General features: G+C 42.1%; 1 protein-coding gene across 1 annotated transcript in view; it reads right to left on the minus strand.

The window, feature by feature from the left end:
* Positions 1-18,132, minus strand: part of dpf1 (double PHD fingers 1) — a gene marked incomplete at both ends in the record, with an annotated part of 49,580 nt that overhangs the window by 12,620 nt on the left and 18,828 nt on the right. The window contains 5 exon segments of the mRNA XM_080509629.1: positions 13,040-13,171; positions 13,496-13,574; positions 14,654-14,743; positions 16,067-16,194; positions 17,603-17,710. Of these exon segments, the coding sequence (XP_080365755.1) occupies positions 13,040-13,171; positions 13,496-13,574; positions 14,654-14,743; positions 16,067-16,194; positions 17,603-17,710 (537 nt within the window).

Below are 18,132 nucleotides of genomic sequence, written 5' to 3' on the forward strand. Positions count from 1 at the left end.
TAATAAGCGCCCTTTGACTTTTTGTCAAAAACATAAAATACCTCAAAAGGTAAGCTCAGAAAAAATAAATAAATAAACTTGCTTAATCAAGCGTGAGCTTTAGATGTGAATTAATAAGTGATGAGGAAATGTTTTCAGCCGGTACCGTGGCTCTTCACAATCAAGGAATGAAACAAACGTGCTGGCACTGCAGGTGTAGATGGAAAGAAGAGCGAGGAGGTGCAGAAAGGGGAGACGCAAAGGTGCGGTAAAGAGGGGAGAAAAAAATAGGAAGAGGAGGAGGAAAGTGAGGAAGCACAAAGGGGGAAGAGATGGAAAAGGAGGCAAAAAAAAAAAAAAAGTGGCTCTTGTTGTATCGGAGCAGCGGCGTGTGAAAACACACACTCTGCACTCCTGTCGCCTCGCTGCTTAATGAGGAGAGCCTCTCAGGAGGAGCGTGTGCGCACACACACACACACACAGATGAAGACACCCACAAGCACACACATACAGTAGAGTGCACAGGCGCACACAAAGATTTACAGCCCAGCCTTTGCATAATAACTTTTGCAGTCCAGTTTCGGTCCCATCCCCCCACTTGCTCCCTTTAATGTGATGAATGAGAGTCCCTGTAACCCCCATGCCGCCACACGGGTGCACGTGTACGTGCACACATAATTACAGTCACAAGTCACAAACGTTGCACACATTTTAACATAAAACAAATGGATGGAGAAAGGGACAACACATGCAGTACAAAGAGCAGCGTGCATGTGTGCTCACACAGACACACGATCCCAAAAGCTCAAGGAGACATTTTCAGGTTTTTTGGGGTTTTTTTGTTTTGTTTTGTTTTTTCTTCTTATGCAGACAAGGAGGCAGAGATGCAGTCAGATGGAAACCGTCAGTCACACATGAAAAGTCACTGGCTTCCTTCCTCTCTCTTTCTCCATCTTCCTCCTCTCAGTCTTTCTCCCATCCTCTTCCTCCCTCATTCTGTTTGCACTTTCATGCATTCTCATTATTGCTGCTGCTCTCTCTGCCTCTGATTCGATCTCTTCTCTGCGCTTCATTGTGCTTCTTCTCTTTTCCCCCCCCCTCCCATTCCTTTCCATATTTGGTCTGTCTCTCCATTTTTTTTTCCTGCTTTACTCTCAAAGAGGAAATTGGAACTCTTTCCTGCAATCCATCTGTTGTCACACTAATGCCTGCACCAGTGCCATGCTCTGTTCTTCCTCTGTCTTTTCCCCACTTCCATCCCCACACACACACACACACACACACACACACACACACACACACACACACACACACACACACACACACACACACACACACACACACACACACACACACACACACACACACACACACACACACACACACACACACACACACACACACACACACAGTACTTTCCCTCATGTCCAGTCAGCAGGTTGCATAACTCCCAGTGCATTGTGGGGCTGGATGCATGCATTTGTGCGCGTGCTGTTTGAGAGTGTGCAATGTGAGCCTGCAGAGATGACATTGCAAAGTAAAGAGGACAGAGGCAGTTTTGGTGCATAATAAAACTTGATCTATGGCTGCTTTGTAATCACATGGACCCACAGCAACGATGCGTGCACACATACACACACACTGAGCCATCTTCTCATATGTGCACATTTAGCAAATAGAAGCACATGCAAATAAATCACAGACACACTATCGTATAAATCATTCATGTAAAGACACACACATAACACAAGTGCCAGTGTGCACAATACTTTGCACATGTGCTTTCATTTGCGCACTCTCAAAAAAGCCACTTAGCCATTACGAACGTGTGTCCTGTTGATGAGGAGTTAAAAATGGAAATAATGACTCCAATTTTCATCAGGCAGCAAATGTGACTGAGACTGTTTGAATTGTGCCTCGCATGGTCCACTATGTAGTGCATGTTAGTCCTCCATGTCATGCGGAATAAAACAATGTACGAAAAGGTGAGAACTGCCATGTTTTCACTCTGGAACTCTGTCAATTACAGTTTTATTCCAAACAAACCTCCACGGTTTTCCTCAAACAACACAGTCAAGTTTTCATCAATTAAATCTTGATTGCATCTGTATGGCAGATTTTTCCTTTTACACATTTGTACTGTTGCGGAAATAATTCCTGTGTCTGTTTCTCAGCTCCTCATCTCCTGGCAGAGTTTTACAGCGGCTGGTATGTTCAGTCACAGACAGAAAAACAGACAACAGGAGATGGATGGAGTGGGTGAGAATGGATTTTTTTTGGGGGGGTGGGTGTCGGCGGCGGCGGTGGTGGAGGGGAGGGTTGTGGTTGTGTGGAAGCTTTATACAAACATGGCCGAGACAACCGAGGGACCACAGAAGAAACCAGCCGGCAAGCCACAGCACCACATCTTAAGACAGAATAGCAAATGAAGCAGACTCCAATATTACCCTGCCTTCACCACTCCAACTGTCTGGGGGAATCTATATGATGAATCATGAAGAGATTTTTTTTTCCTCTTTCCGTATAACTCTCTCTCTCTATCTCTCTCTCTCTCTCTCTCCCTCTCTCTCTCTTTCTCACTCTGCTTCTCTCTTTGTCTGTTTTCTCTCTCTCCTCCCATTCTTTATGTTATTTTTAATGAACTCCTCTGTGCCCCTGCTGCTCCTTCTCCCCCCAAACTTCTATAATTCTCCATCCTTTTTTTTCTCCCCTCGCCCTCCCTCCCTGTCTTTTCTGTTCTCTCTATAACTCTTTCTCTCTCTCTCTCTCTGTCTCTCTCTCTCTGTCTCTCTCTCTCTCTCGCTCCCTTGCTCGCTCTCTCCCTCTTTTCAATGTACATAACAGTGTACTCTTTAGGAGGGAGCCCTGGCGGTATCTATGGCAACCAGATTGCTAGGCAACAGCCATCTCTCCCTTCCTCTCCTGCGCTGTGCAGCAGTGGCAACAATCAACCAATCAGAAGCTGAATGGGAATGTCGGAATACCTGAAAACTTCTGGACACGTTCAGAAAAGCCAGCGAGTGATTTTAACATGCAATATCACACACATGTAAATAAGATCAATCCATTTCCACACTCTGTATTTCAATAAACAGTGTGTCATTATGTGGATTCAGCCTGGTTAGAAAAAAGTGCAATTAAATTACAATAAAATACAGATTTTCATCTGACAAAACAGCAGTTTTGCTTTAGTTGCTGTGCACACAGACAGATATTAGAATCCACACATGTTCATTAGCATACAATTAGACCTCTGCGCACAAACCGCTGGAGCCCACTGGAATGAAGTTTCAAAGATGACTCATTAAACACAAGTGTGCAAGGGTAATTTAGCAAGCCCTGGCTTCCCACATACTTCAAATTAAGCCAAGGAAAAAGAAATCCGGCAACCGGTACATGTAGGCCAAAATCTACAAGGAAATCGATACGAATCACCGGGTTTTGGGAAGTTTCTAGTGGCAATCACAGCACAAAGACTGCGTGATGTGACAAAGACGGATCCCAGCTGCAGGAACACATCTGTATCTGCCCAGTGACACTGCTATAAATGGCAAAGCGATAAACACAGGAGCTAAAATCTTTGCACTCTTCAAATCACCTTTGCTGCAGTTCTGAAGAGACAGACAGCTAAATGTTAGAAGGGGAAGAAGAAGAAGGAAAAAAAAAAAGCCAGACACATGGTTGGGAGTGGCTGTTTGAGGTTGTCTTGTGTATCGATGTTGGTTGATCAAAATTCGTCCTTTACCCCTCTGTCTGCAGACAGCGGGGAGGAGGGGGACAGAGACGCCATTTTGAAACACAAAGGCAAAAAAAAAAAAAATGAAAAAGGGGGGAAAAATGCACAACCAACAATGGTGAGTAGGAACAGAGGGATTCTGACCTTCAAAGGGCTCAATTACATGTCACACACACACACACACGAACATGTACACACTTGAAGTAAGGCATGATTGCCCGTACTCCACATTAACACAATTCAGTGGCACAAATGGACACACAAATACAGACTGAAAATGCATGTGTGTGGGTTTTCAGGAATTCTTTGTTCAATCACACACGTATAGAAATACACACACACACACACACACACACACGCGCGCGCGCGCACACACACACACGCACGCACACAATCTCAGAGCGTCCCTGCTGCTCCACACTGTAGGACCGTCTGTCCATCCAGATAAAGTGGCCTCTGAATCTCGGTTCTGATTTGAGGGGGTGGGGTGGGGTGAGGTGGGGATTTAATGACAACTACACCCCCCCCTCCCTCCCTCAATTTCCATCCTGCCTCTCTCTGTTTTCCCTCTCTCGTGTTCTCTTACTTTGTTCATTCATTCACTTGCAGCAGTTGTCATTTCTCGTTTATGCCCTCCTTGCAATCTATTTATCTTACTCCTGCTACTTTGCTATATTTTACTCTCTTTTTTACCTCTTTCTCTCCTTCTCTCTCTCTCTATCCATACCCACAAAACCAATTTTCAGGTGGACATTGCAGGGCCGACCTCTAAAGTAAACATCCCCCTTATTCATTCACTTCTTTCTCTTCAGCATCCTCCTCCTCCTTCTCATCTTCTACCCCCCCATCCTTGCTACCAACATTGCATCAATGCCAAAAGACCCCCCCATACCCCCATACCCACACAACCCCCCCCCCCTCTCTCTTGCTCTCTCTCTCTCTCTCTCTCTCTCTCTCTCTCTCTCTCCCCTCAACACCTCCAACCTCTTCTTTTTCTGTTTGGAGGAAAGAAACATAGTATGTGGTGCAGTCATGAATTTTAATGGCAATGCTCATTTTGAGAAAACAGTCTATCGGCAAGGATCCAGATACACATGGACAAACACGGGCACAACCACACACAAAAGAAATTAATTATAGTAGAAGGTAAAAGAGAGGACAAGAGGGTTAAGTAAGAATGCAGGAGAAGAAAGTAGTGAAAGATGGTCCATGAGAACACGAAAGATGGAAAATCTCATCTCTTTGGAGAATAATCTGTCATCTATCACACTGATGGAAAAACAGGAAGACAGATCGGTGCTGGGTGAGGTTGAGAAAAGGCAGACTTTTATAGTTTTTGTGATAAGTTTCCATGCGTTTTCAGCTCCCACTTGTGCCGTGGATGCTGCATATAGCGTCTAGACAGGCAGAATATAGCATGAATTATGCATGCAGGCTTGCTCTCATTCAGGGGAGCCATATTAATATTATTACATATGTGGCAATATACTGTAGGGTAGAGGGTGGTGGAGTCTTGTCTATGACACTCAGCAGATTGGGATAATGTATACTGGCATACACACACACACACACACACGTGCACCCTCACTTCTGTGAACACACTCAGAACCTTGCAATTGCATGTGTGTGCAAGCGCGCACACACACACACACACACACACACACACACGCACGCACGCACGCACGCACGCACGCACGCACGCACACACACACACACACACACACACACACACACACACACACACACACACACACAGCATCCAAAAAGGCTAAGCTTCCTTTTTCATTTCAGCTGAGAAGATTGCATTTTCTGAGGCCGTGTGTGTGTGTGTGTGTGTGTGTGTGTGTGTGTGTGTGTGTGTGTGTGTGTGTGTGTGTGTGTGTGTGTGTGTGTGTGTGTGTGTGTGTGTGTGTGTGTGGTGTGGGTGTTTGTGCTAATATGTGTTGTGCATGTACGCATGCACATGCATGTGTGTGCGTGTGTGTGTGTGATTACTGGCTATTTGGGAGGGAGTGATGGGGGATATTAAACGATTCAAATGCCGTCTCTTCTGCTCTCCTCTGTTGGAGAGACCGAAGACTGCAGCATGGCCCTCCATGCGTGCACGCACGCACACACACACACACACACACACACACACACACACACACACACACACACACACACACACACACACACACACACACACACACACACACACACACACGCACGCACATATTTGGCCGGTCCGTTCTGTCAGACAGGCCAATTTAAAAACACACACTGCCAATTAAGTCCAAGGCAGCATAGTTTCAGTGTGGACAATGTTGTGGTGCTACATAAACCAATCACAAGGGTGTGTGTGCATTTTGTGTGTTTATGTTCTGTTCCCAGCAAATTGCTTGTTTTAAGACCAGGAGGAACAAAGAAAGTGGATGATTCGACTGTGGTCCCTGTTGAAACGTCTACAGCTATTTCTCTTGCTTTCTTGTTTTTTTGTTTTTTCTTTCTTTTTTTTTTTGTGGGGAGTGTGAATGACTGTAGCCATTCTGTTGATGATTACTGACCAAAACACAATCTCCCGTAGGATGAATGCACGCTATTGTCCTTTAAAGAAGTGTTCAAAGACAAACAAAGCACGCAGGCAGAAGACAACACTGAACAAAAATTGGCCCTGGAGATTCAAATAAATAGCCACAAGAAAACAAAGACAGAAAGCGATTATGATGCTGCGTCTGACAGGATGGAGACTTCGCCTCAAATTCATGACCTGCACATAGAAACCGAAATATTTGCTTTGGTTGTTCACCGGCATTTATTGCTTTCTTATCGTACCCATGATGCATTTAGTGGAACCTCTGTAGCCTCACGCTAAGTGCAGCCTGGGGATATGTCTACAACCCGCAGCAGTGTTGTGCATAAACCACAGTCCCATTCAATGCTTTTTACTGCAGAGGTGATTTTGGATACTTTGTCTCTAATGTTTAAACACATGGACAAACCTGTGTCCCACCAGATTTTGCATAAGGCCACTTTATAGCTTGAGGAGGTCTGCCAGTACTCAATAACTCCCACACTTACTTTCAGCAGTTCATCTTATTAAATATTGCCTACTGTGAGGTAAAAGTACCACAGGGACTAACGCGGAATGAGGGCAGATCAAGGTGATATTCAAAGAGATGTGCATGGGAACTTCTTTTCTTTTTTTTTCTTTTTTTTTAAACGATGAGCCTTAATACTTGTTTGACACAGGTGGAAGTCATAACATGAGATGGATGCAATCCAGTGCCAAGAAGTGGGCCACGTCTCATAAAAGAACTCGATTATCTTTCGCAGATTTACATCCATCTTCTATAAAGCAGGAGCAGATCTGAGCTTACGATGGGAGAAGGTATGATACACCTTGGACAGGCAATTTAGATTAACCAGAGGAAATCACACACAGGGAGAACATGCACACTCCACACAAAAGACTCCCCGAGAACAAGTGTGAATAAAAGGGCTGCATGGTGCGTATCCTTAATGAATGAATAGTACAACTATGGCAATTTTATTTTTGATAAGCAAATAACACAAAAACTGCAAAAAAGGATTTTAATTCTCAGAAATGCAATCCTATTTATGCTTTAAATCATTGGATGCAGTTATTACCGGAAGGATTTATTGTCAATAATGTATCAACTCATAAACTTTTGGAAAGTTATTACATTAAAAATTGTCAAATGTATTACATTATTGGCTATTGGTGAGAGTTTTACCCACTGCATTACAGTGCAGCCCAAGAGACTTATAGTCTAAATAAAATCCTATTGGCCTTTAAAATATAAAACCAGGAATCCGCTGTGTATCGATCAATCCACCTCGAATACTGCTTCACAGATCTAACTGGGCAAAGGCAGGTTACATCCTGGACAGATGACCAGCACATTAAACATGCTGTGTGTGGGCAAATGCCCTTTTGAAGCACTTTATTATTTTAGAAGGATTTAATACAAGGCTGTTCCTTTAATTGTTGGTTGGACCCACTTCCAATCCTCATCACAGCATAATGCTGACATGATTCTTCAAATTCATGGATTCACGTCAGTATTCCTCTGGGCACTAAATTTCAACATTTTAAGGAATGAAAGGTGAACAGATCTGAACCAAGGTCAATGCAGAGGGGAAATTTGGGCTTTGTTGGGGGAAAAAAGCATACCCTTACATTCCGATTCAATGTCAAATCTATTTCATTTGGTTCACTTCTTTGAAGTTCACATTTAAAAAGTCTGACTTTGGACGTGCGAGTTCGTTGAATAAAAGTTGTTTTGCTTTAGTTTTTTTTTGTATTAAAATTTAAATTATCTGAAAAGGACCAATCATTGTCAAGGAAAGCATTTTGGAGTTTGAACTGGTTGAAGTTTTGTTCTCCTCTCGCTCCTTTCATCGGCGAGTAAATGCCTGTGGTTCATTTTGAAGTCCTACAGGTTGGGCTGATGTGAAACATGTAAATAACAACACAATGCAACGATATGCAGATGTTATGAATCCATGTTTTATCCCTCAGTGGAAGAAGTGAAGCAATACTTGCCTCTGTTCGGCCCTGGGTCAGAAAACCTAAATATAATGTAAATGGCCAGAGTAAAAGAAAACAATTGAGGAATCATAATATAAAGTTTCTGGATTTAAAAACAGGAATCTGTGCTGATACATCAATCCAGAATATGGGATGATATTCTTCTTTGATAAGTCCAACAACTTGCTTTTTAGTTTGAAAAAAAACCCACAATAAGAAATATTGTAATGTCCCATCTTTATTTTTAGATATTTTGCTGCAATCAAATCTAAAAGGAACCAATATTTTCCTAAAAACTATAAAATCTTATTAAAAAAGTTCTGACATGATGTCTATGTTCTGTTGTGAAAACATGACTTTATCCAAACATTTTAAACATCATCCCTGTTTAGTTAATATATGTATCTTTTGCATCTTATTAAAAAAAAAAAAAAAAGAAGGAAAAAAAAAACGTCCTCCACACCACTCTTCATACTGTGACTCTCTTTGTTTCAAAAAGGACACACTCCATCGGGACCTAATATTTGCTTCCCGCATAACAAGAGCTCAATATGAATGTATTTGTTCACAATACAAGATATCGATCTGGAGCCCTCGGGATGTGATAACACAGCAACAACAGTGGCACCAATAATGCTAATGCTCGTAATTTATTGTAGCAATATAAAGTCAGATGGACAATTACTCGCAGTGCTTAAAATCTGAGGTTTGGTCAAGAGGTAGGATTAAAGACTGGATAGCAGCTCTGCCCATGTGTCAATGAGAAACTGGAGAGCAGGAAATCTGGGCGAAACACACACACACACACACACACACACACCTGCCAAAGTGGATTAGTTCTCATACACTCTATGATCTCACATTCTATTCATATTTATATTTGACAATTTGCTAGTTTCCAAGTTTCATTTAGTCCTTGTATGATCATTTACATATTTACATAAATAACAGCAAGGTGACTTGCTAATTAAAATACAATTATTATTATTTATTTATTTATTTTGTGAAAAATGGACAGAAAAGCCAGAATTCCTCGCAGCCTGAATATACAAAGTGATGGATTTAGCTATGTGATGACAACAGTACGCTGACTTTCTCTCAGTAACTTTGTTTACATGGACACTTGTTTTTTGTCATTTTAATCATGAGAACGGGACGATCTGAGAATCCTGATCACATGAACATTGAATAAAGCAATCAGATTTATGTGCTGGTTTACACGCACAAAGAAAATCACCAGCCAGTGGATCAATCCCATAATGTTTTGCACCGTGACGTTGGTAATCTGAGAGACGTACATGTGGTCGCACATCCAGGTTTTGGATGATGCCGTGTTTAAGAGACATTGATTTGAAAGTGCTGATGTGTAAATGGGTAACCTTTCTGTAACAAAAATGATGTGTGTAAATGCAGGCCTTAATTTAGCATATTCAAGTAAAGTTGGGCTGACTTAAATACCTTCCAAGTACTTTTTAACTTGTTATTATGGGATGGGGGGGGGGGGGGGGGGGGGGGGGGTACTCAGTTAGGAGAGCAGATGCTTAAAGAGAAAAGCTATTTTGTTCTTCAAAACTTGTTGAGCCACTCAAGTATTCAGGTCATGGGTGTCGAACACACTTTAATTGAGCTGCCACATACAGCCCAATGTCATCTGGAGTGAGCCGCACTGGTAAAATAAAGCCATAATGACCGTTAAATTTAAACTTTAAATGTCCTTTGTCGCAGCGCGATAAAATGTCTATATTTTGGCCCACAGGTCTCATGTTTGACGCCCATAATTTAGGGGCTTAAAGTACAGTGAGAAAGTCTCATCATTTTCTGGGAACAGTTAAAGGCTTTAAAAATAAAAAAAAAAAAAAAAAACAAGTGTTTTCTGAAGTCTGGACAAAATCCAAACGTATTCACTTCATCCATCACTTGACATAAACATTAGCAAACATGCCGTCCGCAAGACAAGTGAGGCGGTGTAATAGCAGTCAGAGTGGATGGGCCTTCATTACTCCTAGTGATATTCTGGACCACCGCGTTAATGGACACTCATTAAGCCCTCCAATGCAGCAGCCATGTTGTTCACTATAAATTAATTACACTAGAAACTGAAATATAAATGTAGAGCGGAGTGGGAAAATATTCCCAACTGATGTTTGTTCACCGCCGGCTCTTCAGAGAGCTGATGAGCATTGATTGAAGAGCGGTTTGTTCTCTCATTGAGCTGCTACGTCCTTGCAGCCGCTGCCGAAACCGCCGCAAGTGTTACGTTAACAACGGTAGTTAACGGTATTTAAAAAACTGAGAGAAACGATGTTCGTCTTTACACTCTAATTAACATTTAACTTGTTTATAGTATATATTGTAATTGTACAGTAAATGTATAAATAACAATTTTGAGACTTTTTAATACGTTTTTTCCACAGTAGCCTTGTATTTTAATGGTAATGTCAGAGATCTCGACGAGCTTTGCATTAATTCAGAGTGAAGATGGCTCAGGGAGTGAAAGGTTGAACAATATATTCTGATAAATGGAAGAAAATGTAACTTGGGTGATGGTAACTTGACTTTGAAGTCGCTGAGTCGAGTTGAAAAAACCAAAATGGGCAAAACAAGATTGTTTCAGCCTCTCACCAGTGCTAAAGTTGAGTTTTCCAGGAGTTTACAGCCACTTTCTGTAATACCATTGCACTGAATGCAGATTTATATTCATGCTTGCGCATATGCCCCGTACGGTTTTTGTTCTTGTAATAAAGATCTCGTCAGGGAGTGACCCAGGAGCATCCAATGCCTTATATATGTGTCTCAATTATCTCATGATAGACGTTTAGCCCATTCACCACAACTATAGTCCTTTTTAACTCAACACTGGTACATTCACGCCATCAAACCAGAGTGCAGAGGCAATACAACTAGATTCCAAATCTAAATTCCAACTACTTTCTTCCAGACACAAACACAAAAGAAAGTCTGATTTTCATAAGCTGGGACCACCGAGCTACGTTGTACGGAGCTACAATTCTGTCCAATTAGCATCTAGTTACCAGGATAAACAGCAACAGGATGCTTACATTAACTGGATTTGTTCCAGGAACAATCCTCTGAGACAAACAAAAGTTTATTGCACAGGCTCGGATTGCTCATTAAGGCAACGTTCACAAATAAAGACCACTTTTATGATTTTTGAAGCATAAATGCAATCACTAAAACTAAAAGGCATAAACAGTTTCAACATGAGAACCACTCATCTTCCAACAGATTTGAATTACAAATACGAAACTTCAGTGTGAAATCAGAATAGTACAAACGGAAAAAATCCATAGGTCAGAAAAAAAATGACAAAGGGTGAGTATAAATGAAGTCTGGTTTAGCCACTTTCGTATACGTAGCTTGACTCTCAGCCAAGTTTATTTCTTTTCTCACACAAGCTGCATGTTAAGTGAAATACTTCCACTATTATTGTTAATCCAGAGGCAAAACATGATCACTCAGTATTGATTCCCTGGAGTTGTCAGACCTATCGCACAAATCGCACATCATGACTTTTCTTTTAAAGCTTTTATTTGAGTTATCGTATTATTTTAATCAAAACCCTCAGGGTCTGAGCTACTATAGCTTTGCACGTTTAAAGTGGGCAGAAACATGAAGCTGATCTCCCAATGCGACGCACTGAAGAGGACTTCCAACGAACGCGACTGCCTTCATCAGTGTAGAATTTTGAGGGTGTTTTACACAGATTGCCCAAATTACTGAGAGTTTATCCCAAGTGATAATAGTACAGTGTGCATTGTGAATTAAGTTGGTATGGTATTGATTATGTCTGTTTACAGCAGCTCTGCATGAGGTGGGAGGCATTTCCTCAGCTGGCCCAATTCCACTTTTATATTCAGACTTAACTTTAAGAACATTTTTAGTTTTCTGCCCCTTCTTAGGTATTGCAATCTTTTCTGAAATCTTCATTTTCTCTTCAGGTTCATTCACCGTATCACTCAGATTTGTTTGGAAACTTCCTCCAACATGTCTAACTTTTATTCTGTGCTTGTTGGGGCGCCGTGTGAACACCAAAATGACAACATTTCTAACAGATCCATGAAAAACTCTTAATTTGGTATGCCCGTTTGTGCGTGGCATGAGAATGCTATTACATTAGACCCTCAGTTCTAAAGCAGTGTTTTTATTTAAAATTCCAAATGAGTTTGAGCCTGCACTTAAGAATTATTTCCAATGTTTTCTTCGAAAAAGCAACGAGAAAGCAGGCACACTTAATTACTACTCTGTTAAAATAAAAAAAAAAGGGGACCTTGTAGAAACAAGATGGGGAGCCAGTCGGTTATAGCAAAAACATTGCATAACAACTCAGGAGCTGAAGTCGGTTATGTACCCATGATCGATGGTGGCCAATTTTGAATGACCCACAGCACTGATGTATTTTTTTGCTCAACAAGTAATAGCGACCTATTTAAAATGATCACAAACACAGTAAACTTGTAGGCTCTGCGAGAAGAAAGATCCCTCGAGAGTAGAGGAAATTAGATACGAACGTCCACTGCAGGTGCACACTTTGGCTCAGTCAGCAGTGTATCTCCTAATAATGCTGCAGGAGGTGATCTGGGAAAATCAATAGTTGTTGATAATATTCTGATCGTGAGGGATTGTCATGAGCGGCCCTGGTGGTGTGACACCACATCTTTAAGCTGTAAGCGAGAAGCCTGGATGGAGTCTGTCCACATGCGGTGAATAATGGATGACGATGGACGAATGGACAGTTGCGGAGAAAATTAATATTCAGGAAGCAGACTCACGCTTGTGGTTGTTCTTGCGCTGGAAGGGTAGTGTGTGTCTCTCTGAGTCTTCTTCTCCCTCCTCATCTGCCAGGTGTGTGTGAGTGTAATGGTAACTCAGCCCAGGGCGGTTCTTATAGCGCTTTCCGCAGACTGGAACACAGACATGCAGCATGTGGGTGTAATTCAACCCATCAAGACCCAAGGCAACATTTGCTCTCTTAATCATCTGCAACGCTTGTGCGCGTCTTCCTTCGGAGGTGGAGGCGACATGATTTCACCTTTTCCCTCGTGTATTTCTGAACATCGTCATGCCTTTCATTGGTCACAGGTCTTTACGACGAAGGCATCGTATAGTCATGCTGCGGCTTTACGCTGATGTCAAAATCGCGTTGATGTTTCTCCAAGTCCTAAACGGGCTCGAAGCAACACGGCGAGGAAAAACCTGAAGTACCACACAAATGATGTGATGCTCACTGTCACAGACGTAAGGCTTATCCCTGTCTTCAATGGCAGGCGGCTCTTGTCTCTTTCTCATGCCTCCGACACCATAGGCCTGTGGGGAACACACACACACACACACACACACACACACACACACACACACACACACACACACACACACACACACACACACACACACACACACACACACACGCTTATAAGAACTTGCACAAACATACATTGCAAATAGAGAAAAAAGTTTTGAACTTCCCTTCTTATTACATAAATTCTGCATGCACACGTACAAGAAAAAAGAGTAACAGCACAGCATTTGCCTTGGTGTTTAAGGGTTTACACACACACACACACACACACACACGTTTGCATTCTAATCATCTGCTCTCAGCGTAAAGCTCCACTTCCAGCAGGAGGGGGCTGATGACACCTAGCAGGGGAGCAACAGTACCAATTAGCAACCCTGGTATCTGTGTGCAAGTCGTGTGTGTGTGTGTGTGTGTGTGTGTGTGTGTGTGTGTGTGTGTGTGTGTGTGTGTGTGTGTGTGTGTGTGTGTGTGTGTGTGTGTGTGTGTGTGTGTGTGTGTGTGTGTGTGTGTGTGTGTGTGTGTGTGCCTGTGTGATGATTTTACAAATACATTGTTAACACTTGATTATCCTCCCATAGGATGCCCAAAAAGCAGGTGGGAAGTAAGAACCTGTCTGAGCTAATCAACGTTGTTAAAAAAAAAATAAAAAAAGAGGTCATCCCAGCAGGATATAAATCACCGGGACTGTTTGCATTTATTTGTAATAACAGTTGGACTGTCAGATGGCATTTAATTACAGAGTCTGGTATGCCGTGAAAGCACAAAATGATTTCCGACAGTTAAAACCACCATATTCTCTGATGTGGAATTAGTGACATTCCTGTACATGGAGTTACTACAGTTGATTCTAAATTAATTGGAGACTTTCCAGAAGCAAAAAAACCTTGATTGCTTCACCAGCTGTCATTGTGAGCTCTTTTTTTTTGGCTTAAATTATTTACATCTTTACAAGTCAAATGGGACTGAACTTCCACCTTCAGCGGTGTGACTCTTTTGTAACGCCGCTTCCCTGCGTGTAATACTTCACATTTTCTCAAAGGCGAGGAACAGAGAGGAGTGAAGTGCGATCAAGTCGTTTCTGTCTCACCCGTGCTTTGGTACGGTTCTTGCGCTTTGGGACATCTTCCTCCATCTCGTCCACCTCCAGCTCATGTGGGAAATCCCCGACGAGCAACTTCTACAGGTGAAGTGCAGAAACAGGAAGAGACGTGTCAGACCCGTTGCTCCCGTTTGCTTTGTCTTTCCTTTTCTCTCCATCGCTCATCCGACGGCATGTCGAGGTTTAGGTTTGGGCTAATTTAGATCCCATAGAAGTGATCTTGTACAAAAATACTTGCTTGTTGGGGTTAATTTGGGACAATGTGTGTCATCTGTGTGAGCCCAGTCACGGACATGGTGACATGTTTTTGCCCAGGAAAACACAAGCATAAATGATGCCTGTTTTTAATGTGCTTTTTATCCTTTTATGCAAAAATTGGGATTTAAATTCCACCTTTTTTTCAACTGGTTTTCTGGACTGAACCTTGCCATTTCAGTGCACGATCATACACATTTGTTTCATGAGTTTCTTCATTAAGCAGGTGCACTGTCCAAGTCAGTCACTTTTCATTAAGAAAATCAGGGGAGTCATCGTAAAAATAAAGATCAAAACCAAGAAGCTAATTTCTGAAAGGTCAAGCTCGACAAGCACTACATTCCTCGCAATACATTTGCACCCTAAATGACTTTTCCAAGCGCTTCTAATGCTGCATTTTCACTGGAAACTTTTGATGGTGATTAATCAACGGAAGAGAAGAGTAATGTCTATGAAGATATGATGCTTAAGAATGTGACACCCACCCAAGGGAACTAGAATGAAGAGAAGCCCCCCCCCCCCCCCCCCCCTCCCCCCCCCACCCCCATTAGAGGCCTACAACCCAGCTCTCGCTCTCAAAGGACCACTGTAAGCACCCTGATTGATTAACTGTGCATCCGAGTTACACAGCCACAGCCTGTCCGCTGGTGAAACCCCCCAGACAGATGGGCATTAGGTCTAGCTCATAAAATTAAAGTTTATTTACATGTACTAAAGAGAAAAACTATCTACAAAGTTGGTGCGTAAAACACGTAAGCTCAATCCCTGTAAAACAACAAGCTGCCACGCTATCTGTCACACACACAGTGTGTGTGTTTTTTGTGTGTGTGTGTGTGTGTGTGTGTGGTGTGTGTGTGTGTGTGTGTGTGTGTGTGTGTGTGTGTGTGTGTGTGTGTGTGTGCCAGAAGGGAGCTGTCAGAGCCGCGGAGCCTGTGTCACCGCCAAAACACACACTCCGACCGAGAGAGACAAAGGAAGAGGACAGACAAAGAAACACAAACACAGAGGGTGATACAGACAGATGAAAAGAGATAGACAGGCTGACATGAGAGGAAAACAACAAGACGTGGAAAGAACATCAAAGAAGGAAGGGAGAGACGGCAAGGGGAAGAAGAGGGAGGGATGAAAGGGGAGTGGGAGTCTCACCTGACACTCGCTCATTGGCTCTTCTTCCTTGGTTTCTACCTTCTTGTCCAGGGTTTCCCCGGCAAGCAGCGACTCCAGCACGGGACCGTCTGGGATCCCCCCCTCCTTCTTTAGAGAAGCCTCGTAGTCTGGAGAGCGAGACAATTACAATCAGAAAACAGCGGAGATCTCACAGTCATGCTGACATGCACAGTTGAGCTGACAGTGCCCCGAGGAAACTCAATTTGGCTGCTTGATGAAGCCACAAGAACTTCAGATCATTTACTGTACACTACGACGATCGTCTGCATGCTACTAACATTTGATGGGAAAGTTTGCACAAGTTCTTCTGTTTCCATTTCATTCCTGCTGGAAATGAGTGGTTTAATGTGGCCCATCAGCAATAATTATCACTACATATGAAGCTTTTTTTTTTTTTTTTTTAAATATAATTGTCAACACCCTGTAGCCAATGTTTGTTGAACTACTTTACAGATCAGTCAGTCATTGTCAATGAAATGTTTAGTAACATAAGGAGTGTCAGGCGACATTTGTGGTTTGACTTTATTACTGCCTGCTGTTGGAACAAGCTTATACAGAAAATACGGGATATTTTACACGGTACTGCCTGAAATCTTCCTGAAACAAATACTGTTTCTCTGTATTGAAGTGCGGGAGGAAAGTTCCTTTTTTTTTTACACAACTTGAATTCTAAAAACAGAGAATGTTGCTGTCCAGAGGGCGACGAGATCAAATGGCAATGAGTCAGTTCACAACTGAGGACACAGGAAAACATCCGATCTGTTCAGTGTTTTACATACGATGGACTCCTGAACAGAGATGTTACCGCTTCTGGTGATTCCTTCAAGCTTTTAGCTGTTACACTACCTAAAGCCTCTAAACAGTGTTCATTGTATGTCAACAACCGTCTTTAGGATATGATGATGAAAGTTTGCTGAATGGCTCAAATCCTTTAGGATCGGTAGCTGTCTTGAATTTCACTGTGCTTTCTCTAGTAATGGTGATTCAAAAGGTAAAAGTGGAACTGGACTAATAACGTTAGTTGTAAGGTTTTTTTTCACGCTTTATTAGCCAAGGTCAGCACATGCACAGAAATGACAGAATGAGAACAACAAAACAGACACTTTCAAAGTGAAAACAAAGAAAATATATTGCATGCCTCATGGACACAATTTTCCACTTGATTCATTACTTCTCACTGTGGATATAAGTTTTTTTTTGTTATCTATGACCTGCTCACAATGTCCAGGTCTCATCAGCTGAAGAATGTAGTCACTTTTTTCAGCAGCACCATGATTGTATAAAGGCCATGCTTTGAAAACATGAAATATCGCAATTTCTTGTACAGTACATTGCGTTTGTTTATGCTAGAGTGGATCATTTCACAACTGAGAGGAATCATTGTACAACACTGATTTCTCTCAACACTATCAACACTATAAAAATCCACTGTTTCCGTGCATCCTCCTTTCAATAAACGCCTCTCACATACCACCTGATCAGTAGCGACAGTGTTTCGTCATGTTGCCTATTTACCGATCTTGAATTCGATTGGTACAAGTCGTGGGTCTTCCAAAATGTTTAGCCGTCTCTTCTTGCGCCAGCATCGAGCAGGATACGTGTACAACTGACCTGGAGCGTGACCTGTAAAACAGAGACACAGGCACAGGGGGGGGTTATAGGAAGTGCCTCCACAAGCGATAATAAATCTTTCATATCAAATTCAGACGGATGGAAATGACTAATTACCAAAATTCTGGTGTTTTGCATCATTACGTAGAGAGCGTACACAAACAATAGGATGTGAGAGGTTGGACATACACAAGCAATCATGGAAAATGTTTTTTTTTTTTTATATATATATATATTAAGAGTTAAAACAATTTAAAAATGTTTAAAAATAAATGCCACCTAACAGTGTAACATCAGTTAAATTTTAGTGAAGTCAAGTTTTAACAAAAACTGACTAACAAACCAAACAAGAGATCCCAGCCTGCAAACTAAAATCGTTAATGCACCACAGTGCTGCACACCCCTACATACACACAAACAGTGCATCCTCTCTG

Source organism: Blennius ocellaris (assembly GCF_963422515.1).
Source record: "Blennius ocellaris genome assembly, chromosome: 2".
NCBI classification, from domain to species: Eukaryota; Metazoa; Chordata; class Actinopteri; order Blenniiformes; family Blenniidae; genus Blennius; species Blennius ocellaris.